This window comes from Terrapene carolina, unplaced genomic scaffold (assembly GCF_002925995.2).
Source record: "Terrapene carolina triunguis isolate 2854851 unplaced genomic scaffold, T_m_triunguis-2.0 Scaffold211, whole genome shotgun sequence".
In the NCBI taxonomy this organism is placed as follows: Eukaryota; Metazoa; Chordata; order Testudines; family Emydidae; genus Terrapene; species Terrapene triunguis.
The window spans coordinates 2306176-2331209 of record NW_020664562.1 but is presented as its reverse complement, the minus strand read 5'-3'; the positions used below and the strand labels follow the sequence as shown (position 1 = coordinate 2331209).

The 25034-nt window shown below is 45.4% G+C and overlaps 1 protein-coding gene across 1 annotated transcript in view; it reads left to right on the top strand.

Annotated features, from left to right (window-relative positions):
• Positions 1-25034, top strand: part of LOC112113465 (procollagen galactosyltransferase 2) — an 86297-nt gene extending 61263 nt beyond the window's left edge. The window contains exons 5-12 of the mRNA XM_024209755.3: positions 1086-1290; positions 12047-12166; positions 13791-13867; positions 18290-18396; positions 20175-20307; positions 20894-21021; positions 22186-22392; positions 24181-25034. Coding sequence (XP_024065523.1) covers positions 1086-1290; positions 12047-12166; positions 13791-13867; positions 18290-18396; positions 20175-20307; positions 20894-21021; positions 22186-22392; positions 24181-24457 — 1254 coding nt within the window. The 3' untranslated portion in view covers positions 24458-25034. The remainder of the gene's footprint in view (positions 1-1085; positions 1291-12046; positions 12167-13790; positions 13868-18289; positions 18397-20174; positions 20308-20893; positions 21022-22185; positions 22393-24180) is intronic.

The following is a 25034-nucleotide window of genomic DNA, read 5'->3' as shown; positions in this document are numbered from 1 at the left end:
CAACTTACGTCTGTTTGCTGGGATACTTGTGGAACATTCAGGAATTAGGATTGTTGTTGTTTATTTTATGATTATTATTTTATTTTAAGAAGACCAGAATTTGCTATGGATCCACGCCAGTCCTTGTCATTGTTCAGACATCTGATGAATGTATTAGGACTGCCTCAGCCTGAGTATTAGGTTGTTATTTCCATCACTGATTGTATTAGTAGCATTACATGGGCAAAGGCCAGATTTAAGCCACCACAACCCAGGTTGTGAGCCCACACTGATGGAAGGTCCACCTGGGAGGCAGACACAAGTAACATGCTGATCAAGCATCTGTCCTAGGCAAACCCCTTTGGTGGAACCCCCTGGAATCCCAAGTGGACATTAAAGCTGTTCTGCCCTGGTGTGAATCCACCCTCTGGCACAGCTAGCCCAGAGATTCAGGAAGAAGACAAATTGAACCCACCCAGTTTCTAGTGGGAGGAATCTGTCCCATTGTTGACAAAGGGCCTGTTCTAGTTGCTATTGAGACAATGAGAAAATTCCCATAGACTTCAACGGATGCAGTTTCAAGACCAGTGTTGTGTCTGCCTGACAGCCCTGGAGCAGAAAGGGGATTTGATTGCCGTAATTATGTGAGGGCCTGATACTGTGAGCTGCTCAGTACCCTCCTCTCCCATTGACCTCAGTGGAAGTTGAGGGTGCTCAGCACTTTGCAGGATTAGTCTTGGAGATGTGTGTGCAAATGTAGGGTTTAGAGAGTCAGGGAGTAACACCTGGCCAGGCTGGCTTTGAAGCTTTGCCGCCAAGGAGCTTTGCAGTAGTACAGCTTAGGTCTCCATTAGCTGCTGAAAAGGGAAGATGGGGTCATGCTGTAAGGTTTGGGGGTACTTGTACCCAGGGGTTTGGGTCAGCCCATAAGAAAGAGTGGGGCAATTTGGGAAATTCAGTTCCAAGTGCAGATATCAAACAGCCCCAAAAATTGGGAATGAGAGGACCTGGGATTTTGGCACTGGTCAAGCTCTACTGAAAAGAGTCAGTAGGCTAGTCATTTGAAATGTCTCATGGTAATAAAGTGCTGGCTCTTCGCATTTCAGGGCTATTACAGAAAGACACCGGATTATGCCCCGATCAGGGAATGGAAGAGGTTGGGCTGTTTTGCTGTCCCGATGGTTCACTCCACATTCCTCATTGACCTGAGGAAAGAGGCCTCAGACAAGCTGATGTTTTACCCCCCACACCAGGACTACACCTGGACCTTTGATGACATCATTGTCTTTGCCTTCTCAAGCCGCCAGGCAGGTATGTTGGTGAGCTCACAGGCAGGGAAGGCTACTCATTGGAGATGTGCAGATTCCCTTCAGTTCAGAGATTAATACTTAAAGGCAGTGGGTTGAATTCTACCCTGACATACACCCCTAAAACTCAGCGGACTTCAGAAACATTTGGTCAATGTGTTTTTCTGCGGTTGTATTTCTCAGAAACCTTTTTTAAATTGGGAGTCTCCTCTCTGGACTCTTGGTCGTCACACAGCTGTGCCTGACTGTGACTAACTTTAAGGCTGCTTCTGAATGGCGTAAAGTCTTTTATTCTAGTGACCACTGTCTCTACTCTTCTCCCTTATGTCCCTTTCCTTTAACTTTCCTGTATGAAGCTGTATTGACGGTGTCGGAGACCTTAATCCACAGAACAAGTACGGCCATGGGCAGCAGCTGTGCAAGCCTGCCCTATGCTGCCAGTGGGCCTCAGCTCTATCTTCTCCCCTTCATGCTCCTTCTCCTCTTCTTGCCCTTTCCTCACCGCCAGTTCTTTCCCAGGCACCAAGCCTCTTCCGTCTCCTATTTCAGCTCCAATCAGCTACCAGAAATGGTACCATGTGACCTAATTGTCCTATCAGAGGTAACTAACTACGGACAATGAACAGCTCATTCATGGTTGATGGGGCAAGGATTATCTGTTGAAATGATTCCCTGAGTAATTTCAAATCACAGATAAATCCAAGGAGATCATAAGCTGCTTGGGGATCGTGCACAACCAAAAAAAGATAAACTTCTTTTAAAAATACCAACGGACCAACCCATTCATTCACCCACCTTTAATAATACCAGTATGACCTACTTCACAAGGAATTTTTGACTATTAATTAGTGCTTTGAGAATGGGAAGCACACTGAGATCCTTAGGTGGATGATGCTACGTAAGTACCGAGCACGATCAGTATGTTTGTCATGTGGAGATTTATAGTGCTCTGTGTGCATGATCTCGCTTAAAGTCACTAGGATTTGTACTGCTAAGCATCAGGTCACCAAATGAAAATTCACTCCCTGGGCATCACTTGTCTCCTCCCTGAGATTACGTTTGGAGGAATACTCGAAATGGCCTTATTGCTTGACTCTCTCCTTCCTGTTAGAAGTGCTGAGTTATGTAACTGACAGAGCTCTTCTCTAATATGTCTCTAAGCTGGTGGGTATGGGAGGCTCCCCCCACTGACCGGTTTTCCCTGTGTGCATCTGTAACAGAGCCGCCTGGAGGGGGTGCAGTTTGCCCGAGGAACTCCAGAGAACCTGCAAACTGCATGGTGTTGCAACCTGGTGCACGGGGTTGCAGCATCATTCAGATTTGGTCCGGCCCTCACTTTGTCATGATGGAAGGACAGCTGGGCCAAATCTGAGTGACTGGCATTGTAACCTGTTGCACGAGGTTGCAGCATCATTCAGGTTTGGCCCAGCACCCGTCCACCATGACAAAGAGGTGGCCAGGCCAAATCTGAGCAGCACTGCACCCCCCGTGTGCCAGGAGTGAGGAACTGGGGTCCAGCCCCACGGGACGAGAACTGTCACTGCAGGGTGGGCTCACTCGCCAACCCTACCACCTCTGGGCCTATCATCAGGGTTTATGGAAGGGTGGGTGGCCTCAGTTTCAGATTTTGCTCCACATCCCCAAATAGCTTTGTATTGAGGCCTTACATCATGGCTCCTACAATGAAACAGAACAAGCACTTGTTTTTAAATCTCTTGAGGTGTCAGAACACTGGAAGTGCAGCAGCGCAGGTGGCTCTGCATTTAATCAGTGAAAATAATTAGAGTTGTCTGAGCTTTTTGTTCTGCAACCCCAAATTGTACAAAATCTACCCAATTTCAGGATTCAGAGGAACTTGAATCTCAGTCAAGTTTCACTGCAATGTTCTTTCCAAGTTTATATGTAGGTTGTAACATGGCTGACTCCACACACGGTTTGTATGTCCACACACAGGATCAAATTCAGTTCTGCAAATTCCCATCAAAGTCAACTGCTAATGCCAGGGCTGAGCCTGACCCTCAGTTCCTAGCCATGAGGGTATGCTATAAGCGGGTCTGCAACACAGTCTCCGGGCTTGAACTGGAGTCTGCATAGTTCTTGTGCACTGTGCATGCAACTGCCTGACTGTGTTGGTGTAACTGGATTAGCCACTTCTCCAGCCAGGGCCGGCTCCAGGCACCAGCGAAGGAAGCAGGTGCCTGGGGCGGCCAATAAAAAGGGGCGGCAGTTTGTCTGTTGCTGGGGCAGCACGTCCAGGGCGGCGGCACTTCAGCGGCAGCTCAATCAGCCTGCTATGGTCTTCGGCGGCAGGTCCTTCACTCCCTGTCTTCCTCTTCGGCGGCAACTCAATCAGGTTTTTCTTTTCTTTTCTTTTCTTTTCTTTTCTTTTCTTTTCTTTTCTTTTCGCCGCTTGGGGCGGCAAAAAAGCTGGGGCCGGCCCTGTCTTCAGCCTATCAGGCCTTTGTTTGAGAGGACATCCCAAAGCACAGGGGCTCCTGTAAAACACACATCAGCACCTGAGCAAATATGTGGTAATATGCACAGACTTTCTCACAATACACCTGAAACAAGCCTGGTGTGTGTGGCGAGGCTAGTCCAAAAGATACGCAGTTGTGCTAGGAAAAATGCCTGCCCTGTGGATGTGCTGAATGGTAGTAGTTGTGCCCATATCAGATGAGCATGTCAGAGCCTGGGTATACTTAAAGGTGACACGGAAAGGGGAAAAAACGAGGGTTGTGCAGGTGTGTGCTCGCTCTCTCTTTAGATTAATCCTATATTTTCTAATTATTTAGTCTTAGAAATATCAAACTCTTAAATCTGATCCTCCTTGTTTTTGCTGGAGAACTCCCGAGGGAGTTTCCCTAGCCCTTAATTGAAGGAACAGGGTGCTGACGTTTTATCGAAGAGCGTTATTCTCCCAAGTGTTCAAGTTAACATAAACCACCAACCTTCACACCCCTACCCCCAACTCCCAAAATTTTTTAAATCATCTGAATAATTTCCCATCTCAGTCAGTTTCTCTCATGCCATAAGCCTGCCACTTCTCCAGTCATCCATAGGGTCTTGAAGATAGTCAAGACCCTGAATTTCTAATGTAAAACTCCTATGGGAAAAGTTCTCTAACAGGCCCTATTTAGGCCTTCTTTCTGCTTCATAAGCAAGTAAAACAGGGCAGCCTCGCAGTTCTTTTTGTGTTTCACATCCCTCTTAACCCATTTCTAATTGTAATGTGGATGAACCGAAGAAGTGGGCTGTAGCCCACGAAAGCTTATGCTCTAATAAATTTGTTAGTCTCTAAGGTGCCACAAGTACTCCTGTTCTTTTTGAGGATCCTCACAGTGGAACCAATTTCAAGGCAACACAGGGCAGCTTACAATGTAATTTTGAATCCTTGTGCAACTCAGAGGTTTCTGCAAGATTTCACTTCCTCTTTTTTCCTGCTGCGGGGGCCTACACTACTTGACTACAGATGATGTGATAAAGGCAAGAGAGCTCTGAAATGCTTCCCAGAACCTTGTTGCTTCCCTCTTCTCCTCTCTGTGACAATGGTTTACTGGCTTCTCGTGGTTGCAGGACCATAGACAATCTGATAATGCCCCCGTGCAGTGAGCTGTAGCTAAAGAACAAAGCATAGTGGATACGATGCTCAGCTGGGTACACTCGTGTTGAGCCATTGACTGCAATGGAGCTAGGCCAAATTACACCACCTGAAGATCTGGCTGCATGGGAATTTCAGGACCCTAAAGATTGGGGATGTAACAATTCACTTCAGAGGCTTTGTGAATGGAGAGATTAGTGGGGAGGAGACATACACCTCCAGCAACAGCCTTCAGGAGACACTGTGAGAAGGGAACTGAGAGGCCCTTCATGGGCTCAATGGGCTCTTGGAAAAGAAAAGGTTGGCCAGGAAGAAACTCACTTCCCTCCTAGCACTGGGGAGGCCCTAATCACAGCCACTCAGCAGGAATGTTCATTATGTTGTGAAAGGACAGTCTCCTACTCAGCATGACTGTCAGCTTAATGATGTGGAGTCAAGTTTCATTACTCTTCAAGAGCTGTGCTGGGAAAGCTGTGTCTGGCATAGAAGGTCCCGGTGGTTAGAGCAAGGAGAACAGCATGCTTTAGCATAGGGGCTGGGATTGTCCAGTTAGTGTTTTGAATGCACAGGTCAGATGAATGGGCATATTCCTGTCTTGTGACACTCAGAGCATAGCAGAGAGGAAGTTACATGTGTAGCTTCCATTGATGTTAATTAAATCTGCTCTGTTAAATAACGGGAGGAGTGTTGTCTAGTGGTTTGAGCTGAACTGTGGGCATCTGGACTCCTGATTTCTTTCCCTGGCTCTGCCCCAGACTAGCTGTATGATTTGGCAGGGGTGGGAGGTGGAGCTTGGGATGGGGGACACAAAGTCACCAACTCTCCATGTTCAGTTTCCCTTTCTGCAATTGTCTACAATAGTGACACCCAGGTCACAAGGCTCTTATGAGACTTCATTCACTAGCCCTTGTAAAGTGCCCTGAGAGCCTCCTATGAAATGCTGTATACAAGCATGAAATAGCCTACTACTGCTGTCACTAAAGATGACAATAATGAATCCCTTCTGAGAGAATATACAGTACCTTTAACAGCAGAGTAGTGCTACCCAGAGAGGACTCTTTATTTAATGATTGGTGACAATCATAAGTAGCAAAGCTATGCAAGGCAGAGTCTGGATTAAAGGAGCTCTTTGGAAATGTTGGTTTGGTTTTTTGTTTGTTTTTGAATAGCTGCCTGTATTTTTCTTAGCTACTAGTGTGTTGAAAAGGGGGGGCCTTGGGCCCAAGAGGGGATAAGATATTAATGAAACCCTTGTTCACTGTTACAGCATTGAACAGTGAAGTGTCATCTGGGGTTTTGTGTCAAATTATTGCTGGCAACTCCCGTTGTAACTGTCACAGTTCCAGGCTAACAGTGCCTGTATTCCCCCCCTGTCGTCCACTCCAGGAGTGCCCAGTCAGTCTTCAGTTCTCCAGCTGTTACCTGTCACTGGGTAGGGACCCTTGTCCCACTCCCTTCTGACTGGCGGGTTTTAAACCTGCACAGCTCCCTGCCTTACACTGGGATATGCCCAGCAAGCCAGTCTGCCTAACAGCCAGCACCTGTGCATTGCTTTCTCTCTGAGGGCTCTGAACAGTGTATTGCCAGCAGTTACAAGTACCCACACAACTCTTTCTAAGCATGCACCATTAGTCTGATGGCAAAAGCATTACAGAGAGAACGTATGAAAACCCATAAAAGTTCCTATACGCATACTAAAAGTGTAGACTGAGCCTGAGTCATCCTAATCACTCCTCCACTGTTTTAGTTCCTGGAGGATCTGGGGTAACCCTCCCCTAGGGCGTAGTCAGTAGAACACAGTCATATGTACAATCCCTGGCCCACAGTGATACAGTAAACTTAATACAATATGTTCTCCCCAGTTGCAGTATCTGTCACAGTAACAACCATTATTAATTATTATTATTTATTTAGTATTATATTTTACTTATTATTTATTTGTATTACCATAGCATCTAAGTGCATCAGTCACAGATTAGGACCCCCATTGTGCTAGGCACTGTACAAGCACAGAACAAAAAGATGGTCCCTGCCCCCAGGAGGTTACAATCTAAGTACAGGCCAAGAGACAACAGATGGATACAGGCAGACAGGGGAGTATAAGGAAACAATGAGACAGCATTGGTCAGCATGACAGGCAGGGCTCCCAGCACACCAGCAGCATAGCCGTCGTCAAGCGTTTTGTAGGCACCATAGCAAAGGAAGGTTATGAGGAGGGATTTGCAGGTGGATAATGAGGTAAGTTTGCCAATTTTCATGTAGAAATGCCTGCCAAGCATGTGGGGCAGCACAGAAGAAAGCGCAAAGGTGCTCGTTTGAACATTTATGACCTTTCATTAAAGGTATAGCAAAAGAAGGAAAAGCAGTGAAAGCATCTGAAATGTAAAATATTAAGTGAGGCTTTGTTCTTAACGGTATCCCTTTTCCCTTCCCTTCAGCTGTATGGGGTTTTTAAGGGACAAACCCCTGTTTTACAGTCTTTTAGATGGTATTAAAGATGGTATGAACTTTGTTTGGAGGGGAGGAGGGAAGAAGTTAGTTGAGATGGTCTGGAGCTGTTGTTATTGTTGGAGTGCTATTCTCTTTTCTTTCAGGGCATGTCTACACTAGTGAGCTTACAGCGCCACAGCTGTACTGATGCAACTGTGCTGTGAGATCGCTTGTGTAGCCGCTCTATGCCGGCGGGCGAGAGCTCTTCTATTGACGTAATAAAACCACCTCCAACAAGAGGCAGTAGCTGTGTCGGCAGGAGAAGCTCTCCCGCTGACATAGCGCAGTGCTCACCACCACTTATGCTGGTGAAACTTTTGTTGCTCGGAGGTGTTTTTTTAACATCCCTGAGCCACATAAGTTTTGCTGACATAAGTGGTAGTATAGACATGGCCTCAGACAAAACAAGACAAACACCAGGGAAGCAAAGCAAAGTCAGGTAATGCAGTTTCTGCCATTGGTGCTGATTTCCAATTGCAAGCTTGCTGCTGGAGAAACACAGGCCCAGCACACAGTCTGGTTAGCCACTCTGGCAAATTTATACCAGTGTGTAACTGCCTCTCTGGTCACAGGCTCATTGCAGTGTCGCACCAGATGGAATTCTCTTGGCTGGCTGAGCCAGACGCTTTAGTGTGAAGAAAAAAGGAGAGAGAGAGGCAAGAGGAGAAATAAGCTGGGGAAGGAAAAGAACAGATGAGGCAAGGGAATCAGGATGCTGAAGGCCCAGTGGTGTCATGGTGGATCACTGGGTTCCAGGAGACAGTGGGGGGCGGAGAGGAGGGTGGCAGCCATGATGGTAAAGCTCATTCCATCCAGTCCATGTATCCCCCTTCCTCCCACTGAGTGACCCCTCCAGGTAAGCAATGTCCAAGAAGGTTTGACAGCCTCATCTCAATAGCATTAACCAATCAGAACACAGTGTGGTGATTTTTAATTAATAACATTTTCTTCTAGAACTTTTCATGCATTGTCAGGCTGCCCTGTGACTTCCCCAGCAGCTTGGCAGATCCCATAGCACGGCTCTTTTACTTAAACAATCCAGTTTGTACCAGTCTATTTGTCTCCATTTGTTACCTTGGACAACTTGTATGTTGTTCTTCCAGGACGTGCAGAAAACATTAGCAGCTTGGGTTAGGCTCCTCGCCTGGGGTGATAATTCTGGTTACTTCACTAGAGTCACCATGAGGATGACTTCTGCACAGGCCAAGCATAACATCGGCCATCTCTGATCAGACCATTGTTTTGCAGCAACCATTATCTGAAGCTCTAGAGGGCAAATTCCACTCCCCTCAATGTTCCTGGGGCTTGATCCCATCAAAGTGAATGGGACGTCTCATATGCTTAAAGTAAAGCATGAGTTAAGTGCTTTGCTGAATGGGCCTGTAAGCTGAAGTGAGCCAACCAGTCCAGGAACAAAATCTCTTTTACCAGGTGACCTTTCCTCCCTGATACTTTATTGTCGAGGTGTGATGTGTTCAACAGCATGATATGCAGCGCCAAGCACAGCATGGCTTCTGGGCTACTGCATTGCTAATAATAATAATACCTACATGTACTGTATGTGTTTCTCGTATTGTCTCAGTGGCAGTGGTTGTTTTTATCCCACGTAACAGGAATTGGAGGCATATTTCCCCACAAAGTGCTACCATTTCAAGGTAGATAAGAACTTTATCCTTTGTTAAGAGAGATTGTTTGGAACAACAGAGAGCTGCACAGTTGAAAGCCTGTTAAACAATGGAGGGTAAGGAGTGATGATCAGTGAGCCAGATAAGATTGGTTGATTAGATCAGTGTCAAATCCATTAATGTCAGTAGGTAGTATTTTTTTACTCTTCCATTTGCCTTAATGACTCCTGACAGCGGAATGTGGTTTGGCAAGGAATCCAGTCACTATTTACTTGTGGAGAGGAGTGTATAATGGCAGAAACATAACAGTCACGAAAGCAGACCATTCAACTTGACTAAAAATCCTAGGGATTATGGCTAGCCACTAATAATCTAAAACATTGACATACCAGGTTGTAGCTGCTTTTAATTTATTTTTCAGTTGTGAGCTTGTTGTTTAAAAATCAGAGCTTTTTTATATTTTTAAAAATATATCAAGTTTCAATTTTTCAATTGTTGTGAGTGTCTGGATTGCAACAGCCTTCAGACAACAGGTAATTGACAAAGGGCACAATTCAAAGCCCACTGAAAGCAATGGGACGTTTACGTCGGCTTTACTGCCTTTTGGATCAAGCCCTACCTCTCTAAAGCAAGGTCTTTGTTTTGATTCACAGAGATATATTCACAGCTTTTTGCCTAATGAGTTACTAATGACACAGGGCCATATCCTAGTCCCATTAAAGTCTCTAACAAACTGCCATTGAATCCAGCGGAACCAGGCTTTTGCTCATAGAGAATTGCTAGAGAATCTAAAAATGAATGAAATCAGCAATGTATTTCTCCCCCCCCCCCCGACTTTGAGATCTAATATGAGGTTGGAGCTTGGTGCATTCTCCCCCACCCCCCAATTTGAGATCCTTATCAGAGGATAAGGAAACCTGTGAGCAGGACAAAGCCGTGCAACATTTTATTATCTTTTGTTAATTAAAAAGCATCTTAGTATTCTCCACTTGCTTGTTTCTCTCATATAGAATACTCTTTGGGCTCTTCCTTTTCCCTCCATCGTTCGGCAGGTTCTTGGCTATGGTAAGAAGTGGAACCTTGATAATAATATGCTTAGCACTTCTGAGGCATTTTTCATCCATAGCTCTCAAAGTGCTTTACAAACACTGATAAATATCATCATCTCAGTTTTACAGATGAGAGAAACTTAAGCTCAAAGAGACTAATAGCAAAGTGTAAAATGTTACAAAGCAAGTCATCTGCTGAGTCAGGAATGGAATTCAAGTCTGTACCCTGTCGGTGCTGCTTTACAGCTTAATACACCTCTACCCCGATATAACACGAATTCGGATATAATGCGGTAAAGCAGCACTCCAGGGGGGCGGGGCTGCGTGCTCCTGCGGATTTAAGCAAGTTCGATATAACGTAGTTTCACCTATAAGGCGGTAAGATTTTTTGGCTCCCGAGGACAGTGTTATATCGGGGTAGAGGTGTAATGCCTGGTAACGCTCTGTCTGGACCCATTTCTGCCCTTGGCTGACCACATGCTGCTCCCACTGAAGTCAATGGATCAAATTCTGCTCTTGTTTACACTGTGTACATTTGGAGTAAGTCAGTAGAGTTGCTCTGGATTTACACCAGTATAACAAAGTAGAATTTGGCCAAGCCAGGGCAGAGTGTGATCCTTGCCTATATAAGGAGACTTTGGTCGAGCTGTGTATTTTTCCGTGCTTGTCTTTGCCAATGGATCTGTGCAGTTTCCCAAGTGCAGGGCAGGACAGAGGGGAGGATGGATTCAACCTCACCAGCTATACATATTGGATGCTCAGAATTACTGGTTTTTTTCATACCAAGCTGCTTTATCTCAGGGAAGAAATCGTAACCGTGCAGACTGATAACAACAGAGCCTTTGTGCACTGTCAACGGGGAGTGCTGCTCTGTCGGTAGTGGGTGGAAATGCCTGCAGACCAGCAGGGCATGCAGATGCCTGCAGCCGGAAGCACTTCTGATACTTGGACGTTCCCCTGCTTCTTGGGCCATTTTCCCCCCTCCTCCCCCCAGGCTTGGACGCTATTACTAAACTCTCGGACTCTCCCTGAGACGCTCGAGACCTGCAATATGGGATCCTCTTACTTTGCTGGCGCCTTGCAATCTGAAAGTATCTCTCCTGTATGTTTAGACATTGGGGCCCCATCCTGCTGCCTTTGTTCACATCAGTCCCTTTGACTGTGAGTAAAGGCAGCAGGATCATGCTCGGGTTTTGGAACCAAGGGTTCACAGAAGAGAATGGAAGATATTTTGTGAAATTTAAAATGTGTTTTTAGAAGAGATGCCAGTGCCAAGTGTGGGCTGCAGCATCCCCACTGATACCTCCCACCACCACTCCCTAATGTATTTTACCTCCATTCTAACCAAGGGCTTTTTATTTAGCATAGTCCATTGGAAATGTAATTGTTTGAGACTTCAGCTCTGCTCTTTTATCCTGATCCAAAGCTAATGGAGTAACTCCCATTCGACTTTGGTGGGCATTGAATCCAGTTCCCACACTGAAGTGGGAGCACTGAGCAAGCAGTTCACTCGGTGTTTTGGGGAGCAGAGAGCTCTTTGCCTCACCGCCTCTGATCTGTTTGGGGGTGGCATAGACCGGTTTTGGTAGGAGTCACCGCTGTCCATTGCTGTAGGGCTGGTCTCTACAGTGTGTGGGGTGCTGAGAGTGAAATGAGGGGTGTGAAAGTGAGCAAGATCACTCCTCTGGGCTCTGAGATGGGCTCCCCCCAGCAGAGAACAACAGGCTGGCAACTTAAAATACCATGAAATCTCTTTTTATGGGATGTGGAGAAATCGGTTGCCTAGAAGTTGGTCATTAGCTAAAGATCAAACAAAATTATACTAGAAACTGCACTGATGGTTTTTAAGTGGTTGCTTAAGAGAGGGGACCTGTTGGGGCTGGGGTCCATAGCGTGGGTTTCACTATAGCCAAATAACCTCCCTTTTCTCCACTTGAAAAGCCGAGAAGCAGCCTGGTAAATTACCTGATTCTGTTTCCATTTTTTCTTTATTCCCAGGCATTCAAATGTACATCTGCAACAGAGAACGCTATGGCTTCCTCCCGGTGCCACTGAAATTGCACCAGACACTACAGGAAGACGTGGAGAACTTCATTCATGTGACAATCGAGGCAATGAGTAAGTCAGAGCCTGCCCCATCTCTGCAGAACCATCCCTGGGATGCCAAATACTTTCTTGTTGAATGGTGGCCCTTTGCCACCTGTCTCAGTGTTGCTTCTGTGCTTGACCTGCAGAGCGACAAGGTGGGGGAGTTAATATCTTTTACTGGACCAACTTCTGCTGGTGTGAGAGACAAGCTTTTGAGCTAATCAGAGCTCTTCCTCAGGTCTGGGAAATGTACTCTGAGCATCACAGCTAAAGACAAGATCAAACAGATAGTTTAGCATCAGTAGTTAGCATGTATTCTAAGGGACCATTCAAGGTGAAGTGAAATGGATCAGGTAAAATGTTCACTGGGATTCTGTAAAAGTGTTGTTGGAAGTGTGGGGGAGAGTTTGCTCACTAGATGCCCAGCTGTGTTCTCAGGGGAGTTGAAGGGAGCAGCATCCTATGCTAAGAAGCTCCTTGAAGATTGGATTAAAAATCATGGCTGAGATGTTCGAAGCCACCTAAAGGGATCTGGGCATTAAAAATTAATAGGAGCTGGGCTTCCAAATCCCTCCTTTATCATCCCCATGTGATGGCTGTGTTCCTAGTGGTATCACAGTCGGTTAATAGGAGTGTGGCTCCCTCCCAGCTCCTGCTGGATCCCCCCAGTTTGCACCAGTCACAGGGAGAATCTTGGTGCTGGAACTAGAAGTGAGCATTGCCAGGGCTTATGCAAAATCTCCTTCTCTTTTATCCATCGAAGTATTTAACACAATATTACACAATAACAAATAAAAGAAGCCAACCTGCCAGCGAAATACCAGACAGATGATTAGATTAGATACAATAGTCAGTCTCCTCCCAGCCAGAGGAGCAACGATCCGGATTGGCTGCTGAGCAGCTCAGGCAGGACTCAAATCAATGGCATGAAGGTGCTTGCTGGAGCTGTGCTGCCCCGGAGGTCAGTGCATAGGTTTGGTGGGGCAACCATTTGTGCAAGGTCATGGATCTAGTGGCATGGTACTTCCATGTGGATCCCATAAGTCTATGGTGTTTAGGACACCTTGCTCCCTGCCCACTTCACATCATCTTACCCCCGCCTCCTGTTGGAGGGCACAATTTCCTTAAAACTCCGTGGGGTTGTCTTCAGGGAGTTCTCAACCCCTCTGTCCCAGTCCTGAAGGTTGGTCAGCAATGGGGAGGGGCAATGTGGCCCCAAAATCATTATTAGAGCTGCGGGTTTTACTGATTTTTTGACCTATAATTCCCTCACCACCTCCTCCCCCTGATAAGTCCCCACAGCAACAGGAAAGCTCCACCAGCAGCAACCCCCCCACCAGACCGTTATTTAAATTTCGCCAGAGCTGAAACGTGGGCTCCTCTCTCATCCCAGCTGGAAAGACGTTCTCCAGCATGTGCATTGATACACTGTTCTCTTGGGTGTTTGCAGTCCCGTGGCGTCTGGCTTTCTGCCTTGCGGGGCGCTCCTCTGGCACATGATGCTGATTAGGCTGTAGCATCGCACTCCACATCTAGGTGCCTCTCTGTTCCAGGGGAAACAGTGAAAAGTGATGACAGTGAATTTGACTGGGTTTCTTTGCCACTACGCAGTTCAGTAACCAGCCACTGTGGATGTTTCTATTCTCTCTTTCAGTTGATCATCCTCCATTCGAGCCCTCGCAATACATCTCCATTCCCCCAAAACACCCAGACAAGATGGGATTTGATGAGGTAGGTGTGATGGCTTGTTACCTCCAGGGTGCATTCTGGGAGCTGTTGGAACCACTGTGCCCCCTAACAATTCAGCTGAGTTGGCCTCTCTCACACTGCTCTGCTGATGACTCAGCCAGCCTCTCCAGGCCCGGTTAACACCCAACATGACAGCAGGTGGCGCCACACACCCAACTGAGTTACCTGAGTGCTTTACCTAAGCCACTCATGGACAAACAGGAGGTCCCCAGCCAACTTCCCAGATCCCCAGCCTTGCACCCCTACTGGAGTATAAACCCAGAATTATTTCGTCTTGCACAGCACAGGGGTCTGTATGAGGCAAGCTTATTAATTAATTCGCTCCCGCCTGGATGTGGGGAAGATATGCAGCAGCCTTTGTTTACAGAGCTAGGATTCCCAAACACTTCACTCAAAAAACTCACTGGTTAAGATAAAACATAAAACAAGTTTATTAACAACAGAAAGATAGATTTTAAGTGATTATAAGTGATAGCAAACAGATCAAAGCAGATTACCCGGCAAATAAATAAAAACGCAAACTGAGACTAATATACTAGATAGATAGGATTTGAATTAGCAGTATCTCACCCTGACTGATGATACAAGCAGGCTTACAGATTCTTGAGGCACAAGCTGCATCTGCTTTGCAGCGTGGGTCCCCTTTCCCCATTCCAGAGGTTCTTTCAGGTGTTGAGTTGTGGGGGAGTGAAGACAAATCATGATGTCACTCCCCACCTTATATAGTTTCTCCATATGGCGGGAACCCTTTGTTCTAAGCTAAGTTCCCAGCCCAGTTTGTGGGAAAATACAAGTACCAAAATGGAGTTCAGTGTCATGTGATCTGGTCACATGCCCTTGAGTCATAGCAACCATTACTCATAGGCTGGCTGAAACGCCCCCAGATGAGGACAAACCTTTTCCATGGTCCATTGTCTTTGCTGATTAGCACTGTCTAGCTTCTTCATTGTTTTACCTGAAAGGCTAGCTGTGGGTGTTTCCAACTTCACATCTTTTAGTAACACAGACATAGTAAAACTTCATAACTTCACATACAATGATAGCACATACAATCAAATGAGATATTAATGTTTGGCAGAGTAAGACTTTTAGAATAATACCTCACAAGCCATACTTTGTACAAAATATATCATAATTATATGACAGTGGTGAATATGGGGGTACCATGGTATAGTGCCTATATGTACCTTTATTTTGTTGTGTGGACATGTGCATCATATAGGGAGCCTGGTCACTCCCACTACAGATAAGGTTGCAAATGAGTTTTCATTTCTATCCTGTCTTCACATGTTCATCATAACTTTCCAAAACATTGGTATGTTGGGTTGAAATTTTCCATGGGATGGATCCTGGTGTCTTTATTTGACTAAAACTCCCCCTGAGCCAATGGAGATCCTTTTGAGGTGTCCACATGCGAATTTTGATGCCTGATTTCATAAGAGCTGAGCAGCTGCACTTGACATCAGTGGGAGCTGTGGGTGCTCAGCATCTTTGGACATCAAGCCTTGAGGTGCCAGACCTCAGATGTCCCAAGTTTGAAAAGCTTGGCTGGATCCAACGTCCAGGGATACCAATGGGAGTCTTTCCAATGACTTAAATAGTCACTGAATCAGGCCATCAGTAATTTGGCTTCACTTCCTGCAACCATTAGGCTCTACACTTTCTATAGGTTAGGGTTCCTAAGGATAGGTCTCCCCACTCTAGGGTTAAGGTTCCTATTGGTAGGCCACTTGGAATTAGGGATAGGGTTCCTATAGGTAGAGCTCCCAGCCCTGGGGTTAGGGTTCCTATGGGTAGGGCTCCCCATCCTATGATTAGGGTTCCTATGAGTAGGCCCCTTGGAGTTGGGGATAGGGTTCCTATGGGTAGTTCACTTGGAGTCAGGGTTAGGGTTTCTGTGGGTAGGGCTCCCCGCGCTAGTGTTCCTAGGAGGACACTTGGAGCTAGGTTTATGGTTCCTAGGAGTAGGGTACTTGTAGCTAGGGTTAAGGTTTCTATGGGTAGGATTCCCCGCTTTCTGGTTAGGGTTTCTGTGGGTAGGATACTTGGAAGAAATGTTAGGGTTGCTATGGGTGAGTGCTCCCTGCCCTAGGGTTAGGGTTCCTATTGGAAGGATTCTTGGAGCTAGGGTTAGGGTTGATATGGGTAGGGCTCCCTGCCCTACAGTTAGGGTTCCTATGGATAGGGTACTTGGAGATAGCTTCATTATTCCTGAACAACTTTAGCACGTATGGGTTTTTTAAAATTTCTCCTGCTTTCCGTTAAGAAGCAGGGACACTGTTTTGATGACCTCGCAAAGCTGTTAGAGATGATGACTGAAGAGAGTCAGGTGTTTAAACTGTAAATACACAGCACTTTGCATAACTTGGGTTATGAAGGGGTCTGTATGTATTCATTGAATATTCTATAATGTTGGTCCTAATCTTTTCCTGTTTGGGAGCCACATTTACACTGCGGCCTTTTTGTTTTGATTTTACTCAAGACAGTTGGAAACATGTTTGAAGCAGAACCCAGGAAGTTTGGTGCATAAATCATCCATCCTTCTAGAAACTCCTGTCCCTGTAGTGTTAGAGCTGGCTAGCTGCAGTCAGAGGCAAAGTACCAACAGAAAGAGACCGGGGAGGAAGAATTCCAGAGAGAGACTGTGCTGTGAATAAACTGGGTTTACATTTTGTGTAGAGCCAAAAAACCTGCATAGGACCGTGTAGTGCCTGCATGTGTAGCTGCCAGAGACAGTAGTATAGTCACTGAAGAAGCTACTAAAATTGGAGGAGCCTTGTTTTTTGTCTTTAAGATGTTTTGTTTTCTTGGCTTGGTCTGGAGTTTCTATTTATATGGCTTGTGTCATGAAGTGCGGATTCTGTGTGACTGTGTTTGTTTGGTCATCTATGTTTGGAGTCCTGTGTGTGTGTTTCTGGGCTGTTTCTTGCGGCTGCACTTAAATTGCCTGATATTTTATTAGTATTACTGCCTTTGCACCGAGCTGGGACTCAGTCTGGTTTTTATTTGGCCAAGGTTTGTTCCTCAGGCTGCAGGGCTGAACTTATTCTTGCCTGCCTGAGGACAGAAAAACGGCCCTGACATTCTGTGTTTTACCTAGGAATGTATGTGCCTGGCGGGGCCTGCAGTCTGCCCTTGACCAGGCAAAATATGTCTGCTTATCTTGGGCTAACTGCTGCCCGCAAATCTGTTTTCCTGCCCAGGATGTGTCTCAGGAGTACACCTATGATTCTAATTGAATCAGCAGAAAATGTCCAGGATCTGCAGTAATTAAAGATATCCTGCATTGCAGAACCTGCTTCCACTTGTGTCCAGTTATTAGGGTGATGAGCACATTGGTAATCCCAAAGATAGACGCAGCACTCAGTAAAGATCTGTGCTCTTTACCACATGCCAACCCCATCCCCCTTTGAATACAAAAGGGATATATTGTATTGGCTAGAGATTGGCCCAAACAAAAGTCTGGATCCAAACATCCCAGTGTGTTGGGGAAGTTCAGATCCAGCTCCAAACTGCACAACTGGCCCCTGGCACCTGCTTTCTAATTCCATATACAACTGTGCATTAAAAGAGCATTATGGTTGCAAAGTGAAGCATTTAAAATTCAGGAAATGCCACAGTTAATGTTGCCCACACAACCTTGACTCTGCCCCCTGTGTATTTATATTACCCTCCAGTTTCTAATTACTCCGTCAAATACAGTTTTCTCATCCAGGTCCCTCCCCTCATGCAGTGTGGACATTGCCTGGGGAATGTGGCGCTGTTCATTTAGTTTTTTATTCTCACTGCCCAGTGTATGAAGCCCTGCTGCATTTACTGCACATCGTCCTACCTGGAATCTTCAGCTGTCCAGTTAGGGGTAGAGCTCTGCTCAGGCCTACTCTTAAAGCCTGACCTGGACCTGAATCCAAACTGAGCACAGCTGACCCGAAACCGACCTGAGAGTGTTGAGTCATTTTTAGAACTGACCTGACCCCCATTACCCCATGAACCTGGGTCAACTTTATGTCCCTGCCAGATTTCAGGTTTCTGCTCCAAATTTGGTGAGGTGCTAGAATTGGTCCAAAAAGGTCAAATTTTGTAGGTTTTTTTTAAACAAGGCAAAAGTGCGTTCTTCCCGCCGCCCCCATGCACACACACACATACACGCTTCATGTTTGAAAATCACTGAACGTTCTTTCCTCAACCTTCCCATAAAAATCAGCAGCTGGACTGAGAACAAATATTCTGAATTGCAGCTCAAAAGATAAATGTCTGACAAATTTATAGTAACCCGAAAACGACGCTTTTGAATGGAAATGCTCCTGGAGCTTTAACAGGGTCCAAAACCTGCTGAGCTCTGGCACAAACTTGGATCTGGACTTTGCATTGAGCCAGAGTTTTCTGATGTCTTTCTTAACCCAGATTTTCATGATCAACCTGAAGCGTCGAAAAGACAGGCGGGATCGAATGCTGCGGACACTCTATGAGCAGGAGATTGCAGTCAAGATAGTAGAAGCTGTGGATGGCAAGTGAGTCTTTGGAAAGATCTGGTTCTGCATAGCAGAACTGTTGATTAGAAGTGCTACTTTGATTAATTTCAGTCAATTCTCTTTGATGCCCTGTGATTATGAGTTATCATTTTTAATGTACTATTTGGTGCAGTTTTGCAAAAAAAAAAAAAAAAAAGTTTTCATGCTGTTATTTTATTCTTCTCTTACTCTGATCAGTCTCCGTTAGAGATCCGGTAAGATAATTTAGGCCCAGAAGTAAAGTTTTCTTCAAGACAAAGTTCTCTGAATAGAAACATTGTCATAAAATTAAATAGGGGTATGATAATGAAAACATTTTTGTGGCATTTAAATATTCCCCTGCAATATGTCCAATCCCAATGCTGCAGCATTGTGCTACATCAGTGGTTCCCAAACTTTAACAACCTGTGAACCCCTTTCACTAAAATGTCAAGTCTTGCAAATCCCCTCCTAAAAATGAATATTTCCAGGAATTTTCTCCTTTATCTGAGTATAAATTATAAAAGCGGTGATCTTGGAAATATAAAATTTGTTTTTATGATGCTTATTACACACTATTTATTATTTATCATTACAGTATTTTTATTACATTATGAAAATGGCAACACTCTTCCAAGATCTCACTTTCGTATCTTGTATCACTTTGAATAAGCCTGTTATAAGACAAGGCTCCTATGTTTCATCAAGGAGTATCAGAGCCAACTCAAAGAGTTCTTCCTACACAAGCATTCAGGTCTTAAGCAGTCCAGGCAAACAACGCACGCTAAAACAAAGCTTAAACTTGTTCTTCTTAATAATTTTAAAAACAATACTAGCTGCCTATTTAATTTAAAAAAACAGCAAAAAATATCCACCTCCCTTTCCGTTGCTTATAAGGAGTCTTGAAGTTTTAATCTCCTCAGTGTGATAGATATGCTTGCTTTGATCTGCTTAACTCTTGGAAGTCCAGGGGCTCCGGGCTTCTGGCCCCGTGCTGCCCAGGGTCCCTAGGGACAGCTCTGTCCGCCATTAGGGCATTTTTTCCGAGAACCCCCTCTAACATTTTGCGAACCGCCAGGGGTTCACGAACCCCAGTTTGGGAACCACTGTGCTACATTATAGTAATATAAACACAGATAAAGTTTTCTTTTTAGTTGTGACTCTAAAAGCAATGTACAAAATCTCCATTTTATACATGGGGAAACTGAGGCACCGAGGTTAAGGCTGGGGTTTACTAAGGGAGTCAGGTGCCCAAATCTCATTTGAAAGTCCAGGGCTGAGTAACTTTCCCAAGGCTTCTCAGGAAGTCAGTGGCACAGTTAGGAACAGATCTTGGGTTTCCTGGTGTGTCTCTGCCTTAGTGGCCTCTCTAGTGCTAGGGCATTAGAACTTGAAAGTGAAACTGACCATAAGCAAATATAATACTGACTGCTCTAGTGCTGTTGTTCAAGGTGAGAGAAATGGAAAAGCAAACAAAACTCTTAGTGGAAGGTGAGCTAGGCGTTCTCTAGTCTTCCAGTGTGAATATAGCTATAGTGTTATTAACAATATGACAATGACCCTTCTAAGACTCTGCAGTTTCTTGAAACTGTTGGGGGTGAATGTCCTAAAAAATATCTTATGTTCAGCATGATTTAGATCAAATTAAACTGCTACAAATACACAGCCTATTTTGGGAACTTCCCTAGCTCAGGAAAGTCTTTTCACTGCTAAACAATTTCATTGTTTTTTTGTCTGAGTAAAAAATAGTAACATCTATAAAAGTTCTTAATACTGAAAGCAGCTCTCTCTTTCCTCAGGGCATTGAATACAAGTCAGCTGAAAGCGCTGAATATTGATATGCTACCTGGTTACCAGGATCCTTACTCTTCCAGGCCACTAACCAGGGGGGAAATTGGCTGCTTTCTTAGCCACTATTCTATCTGGAAAGAGGTAAATAATATCTGTGCTCTGGCAGTTGTATTATACTTGGATGCTGTGGGAAGGAAGTAATGTTTTATTTTTAGATAGTCTCTCTTATTTTGGTGTGAATTATCCAGGATCTCACAGAAGGTTCTGATTTTCAAAAACAGGAGCAGCAGTTAGGCTCCTAAGTTCAAATCTGGGCACATAAGCAGCCTGATTTTCAAAAGTGCTGAGTACTGAGCAGCTCCTATTGTGCGGTCAGTTTGCAAACAGCTCCCAGCCTGTGTGACTGTGTCACACGTCTGGATTGTGGTCATGACATTTTTCACAAAACTCTTAGCCACCCTGTTTGGGGCAATGTTGTGCTTGGGGAGAAAAAAAAAATGAAGAAATTTTGTTGCAGGATTTCACCTATGAGTTTTTTCTGATTCTAAACCTGTGTAGAATTGAATGTCACCAATTTTGATGACCATTAACCGTCATACTGATCAAAGAGCATGGGGGGCTCAGTCCTGCTCCCAGTGGGGGGCTCGGCATAGCTTCAGAGGGTGCAGAACTGGCCCCTCAATAGCATATGGGCCATTTCAGTCTCATTTGAAAACATCCCTTTTAGGTGGTGAACAGAGAGCTGGAGAAGACTCTCGTTATCGAAGACGACGTGCGCTTTGAGCATCAGTTTAAGAGGAAGCTCATGAAACTGATGGACGATATAGAGCAAGTCCAGCTAGACTGGGAGCTCATGTAAGTAGTCTTGTCCCAAGAGCTTTCACTGTCCTAAACCAGCTGGAAACTCTCTCCCCTGCTCCCACATGAACTGAGCATTTCAATAATATGGACGTACCCTCATAATAATCAGACAGGGCTGCCTGCGGGGAATGCAGCATGGAAGAATAAAATCCCAGAGACTCAATAATGGGGGTTAATTTTAAAGGGGCTGGAATAGCTAAAACCTCCATCGAATGAAGCACATTGCGGGTACTCTTTGATAAACAGGTGCCCACAGCGATATAGCCATGGCCTCCCAATAACCCCAGTCCCCCACTCTGAGCTAATTCCTGTGACACAGAATGCATGTGCTCACTGTGAGGATGGGGGAGGAACAGGGTATTTGAACTCTTTTGTTTAGTCATTTAAATACAAACTCATTCTCACAAAGAGAAGCAAGAGGAGAATGGCACCGTCTAGCCAGCAAACAGCCTGAGCTGGAAATCTTTATGTCCTGTTCCTGAAAACAATTCCAAGTTCACTGCCAAAGGAGCAGAGTTCGAACTGGCCAGCTGGAGAAGGGGGAGAAGACCTTCTAGGGGGCTCCTCCCCATGGCAGTTTTTATAACCCCCCCTGCTGTTTGGTGCTTTCTGGCACTCAGGTTATGTGGGTCCCTGGATCAGTGCCTGTGACAGTCCAAAAGCAAAACGTTTTCTCTTCAGATGTATTTTTATAAGGGATAAGCCGTCTCTGGTGGCGCTGATTTATCTGGGCTTCATCCAGAGAAGGGATAAGGCTGGGGAATCACACCAAGCCTCCTGTCTGTAGGATGATGGAGTTTTAACAAGAGGCTCCTGAGAAGCCTCCAGCACCTCACTGGATGCGCACCATAGAGAATTCAAATCCTTGCTTGGGTCAGGATGGCGCATTGGTTTTGGGACCCGTAGTCTCCTTGGACTGCACGGGCAGATGTGGCACTGGAGAATTCCAGGAGTAGCATTTGATTTGTGGGTGCACTTTGGACCTGATCCATGGTCCAGTGAAGTCAATGGAAAAACTCCCACTGACTTAAAAGGCCTTTGATCAGCCCTGGTTGAAGTGGGAATGCCTGATGTCCCAGTTACAATATAATTGCACTGCAGAGCTGATCATGGAAACAGGCCTTAGTTTCCACTGCGGTGGGTTTTTCTCCCCTTCAGCTACATTGGTCGGAAAAGGATGCAGGTGCAGCGCCCTGAGAAGGCAGTTCCTAACGTAATGAACCTTGTGGAAGCAGATTACTCTTATTGGACCCTGGGATATGCAATCTCCTTTGAAGGGGCTCAGAAACTAATTGGGGCCGAACCTTTTAGCAAGATGCTGCCTGTGGATGAATTCCTGCCGATCATGTACAACAAGCACCCTGTGTAAGTAAAACCCCTTCGTTGCTTGGGAAGCCAGCCGGCTTTGCGTGAGCTGTACCTTGCTAACTGATCTTAAACTGGACGTTGTGTAGCTAATTATACAGTGCATCTCCATAGCATAACCTAGTAGGCGGAGCAGAGGACTGGATATTATGATTCTTGGATATTGCCAGCACTGCTGCAGATGTTGGGCAAATCTCCGGAACTTTCTGTGCTTGAATTTATGTAATAATATCCTACCTCAGAGAGGTCTTTTGGGATTCATAAATTTGTATTTTTGAAGCAGCTGGTGATCTCTGATTGGAAGTAACTGTATAGGTGTATTATTATGATTCTATAGATAGTGCCTACTTTGGAATGCCTTACCTGGCATAGGACCTGGAAAAGATCTCTGGGCAACTCAGAGCTTTTCCTTTCAAAAACCCTGCTTTTAGGGCTTTTTCAGAATCTACATGGCACCTTCCTACTTCGCTGTGTTGCAGAATCCAGGGTTTTCATTTCAAAGGTGTGTGGGGCAGGGAGAAGTCACATCTTTTAACCAGCTCCCAGCCAGACTTATCAACATTGTCTCCCTCTTTGTGGGGAGAGCTCTGCAAGGCTCTCACTCAGAGCCCCGAAAAGTAATGTGGATATCAAGATACGGGAGGAATCTGTTTTCAAGGGTGGATCTCCTTGTTTTGTAAGAAAACCGGGGTTTTTTTTAATTCTGACCTAAAGCTCCCCCTAACCTTGTTTCCAGAGTCCAGTTACCCATTATGACATCTCCCCAAAAGAATTTGGGGTGCCACATCATTGGTCCCTGCTTCCAACAGGTGTGCAGTGTCTCTCTGACAATTGTCTTCTAGTCCTGTATACAGGCTTAGTGGAACCTTTGATAACATATCTGAGACAGGCCTTTGTTCTGCTCCGACAGCCATTTCCCCTAATTGGCCACACCACTTACTCTGTGGTAGCAGGGTACACTCTTTGGCCTTATCTGCATCAGTAGCAGCTTCTCTGGTGGTAGGGACACTGGGAGCACTAATGCAGACAGGCTGCCATTGACTAACCATTGGGTTGCCCAGAACAGGTCTAGATGGGATTGGAAGTTGTGGTGCTTAAAACACCAGCGGCTAGTTGATCACTTTGCTAGCAACGGGGGAGCTGTGCTGGTAGCAATGCCATAGAGGGAGATTTTAAGAGACAAAGTATAGACAAAGCCTTTGTTATCTCTTGCTCCCACTGGAGTCGATGGGAGTTTTACCATTGATTTCAGCGGGAGCAGAGTTAGGCCACCCCTGAACTTATCTAAAAATGGCACCCCAATGGTGCAAATAAGAAATGATACAGAGGCCCAGCAGTTGAATACCAAATGCCAACTCACATATCCAGGTATCTCTGCCATGCTGGGGCTACAGTCACAGTAGAATTTCCAGATGGATCCAATATGCTTCCTGTCCTGTTCTCTCATAGAGTGTTGCTATTCAAATAGCTGGAGGGTCCCGCTCCAGAGGTGGTTGCTCCCTAGTGGCAGATGAAGTGCATGGTTTCTGAAATACTTTGTCATTCTTTAGGATCCTTTATTTTATTGTATAAAAATCACTTTTCCAAAAGGACTAATAGTGTCCTCACTGCTCAGTTCATCTCAAGCCTTCAATCATTTGCCCAGGTTTCACCCTGTGATGAGCATCTAACCCTACCGACTAGTCCTAGCTCAGTAGATTGGCTCATAACCGATGGAAAGGCAAGGCAAGCACAGTGGTGCTGAGCAAGAGTTATTTCTGCTAGTGATATTTGTTTTCCTTTCTTTAGAGAGAAGTACAAGGAGTACTATGAGTCCAGAGACTTGAAAGCCTTCTCAGCAGAGCCCTTGCTTATTTATCCGACCCATTACACAGGGCAGCCGGGTTATCTCAGTGACACAGAGACATCCACAATCTGGGACAATGAGACCATGTCGACTGACTGGGACAGAGCCCATTCCTGGAAGTCCCGGCAACAGGGCCAGATCCACAGCGATGCCCAGAACAAAGATGCCTTGGCCCCCCAGCCATCTCTCGATGCATCGTCGTCGAGGGACGAGCTATGACTGCCCCCCTTGCTAAGTGACTCTGACAACAACAGTGGAACCTGCCTCACAATTTAGCTTTCACCTAGAAGCTTCTAGAGACGTCAATGTGCTCTCCTTCTCGCCGTCTTTAGCGGCAAAGCAAATTGATTGGATCCGACTGACTTAACCTAACCAATCTTTATTTTTTTGGGAAAGGGAGTGGGGGGAGGGGCTTGAACCAGAACATTCCAGATTGGCAGAAAAACAGAGACTTCTAAAAAGCGTATCGTAAACTCCAGTCCATTCTCACAAGGGTTCGTAACTTTGAAACCTCTGTGGAGTGGCGAGCTGGCTCCATGGCGCACTGAGTTGACACTAGTAATTACAAAATTTCCTTGAATGACGTCTTTCTACAGTTCCTGGTGTAGAATACTGTATTTATAAAGATTAATATATATAGGGGTTCTGAGGTGGACACGTGTAAGTCCTTTCCAGATAGTTGTCACTGTGCTGCTGCATAACATTAACTGTTGTTGATTTGTGTTTTTTAACCCCATTCTCTGAGAGAATGTGTGTGTGTGTGTGTGTGTGTGTGTGTGTGTGTGTGTGTGTGTGT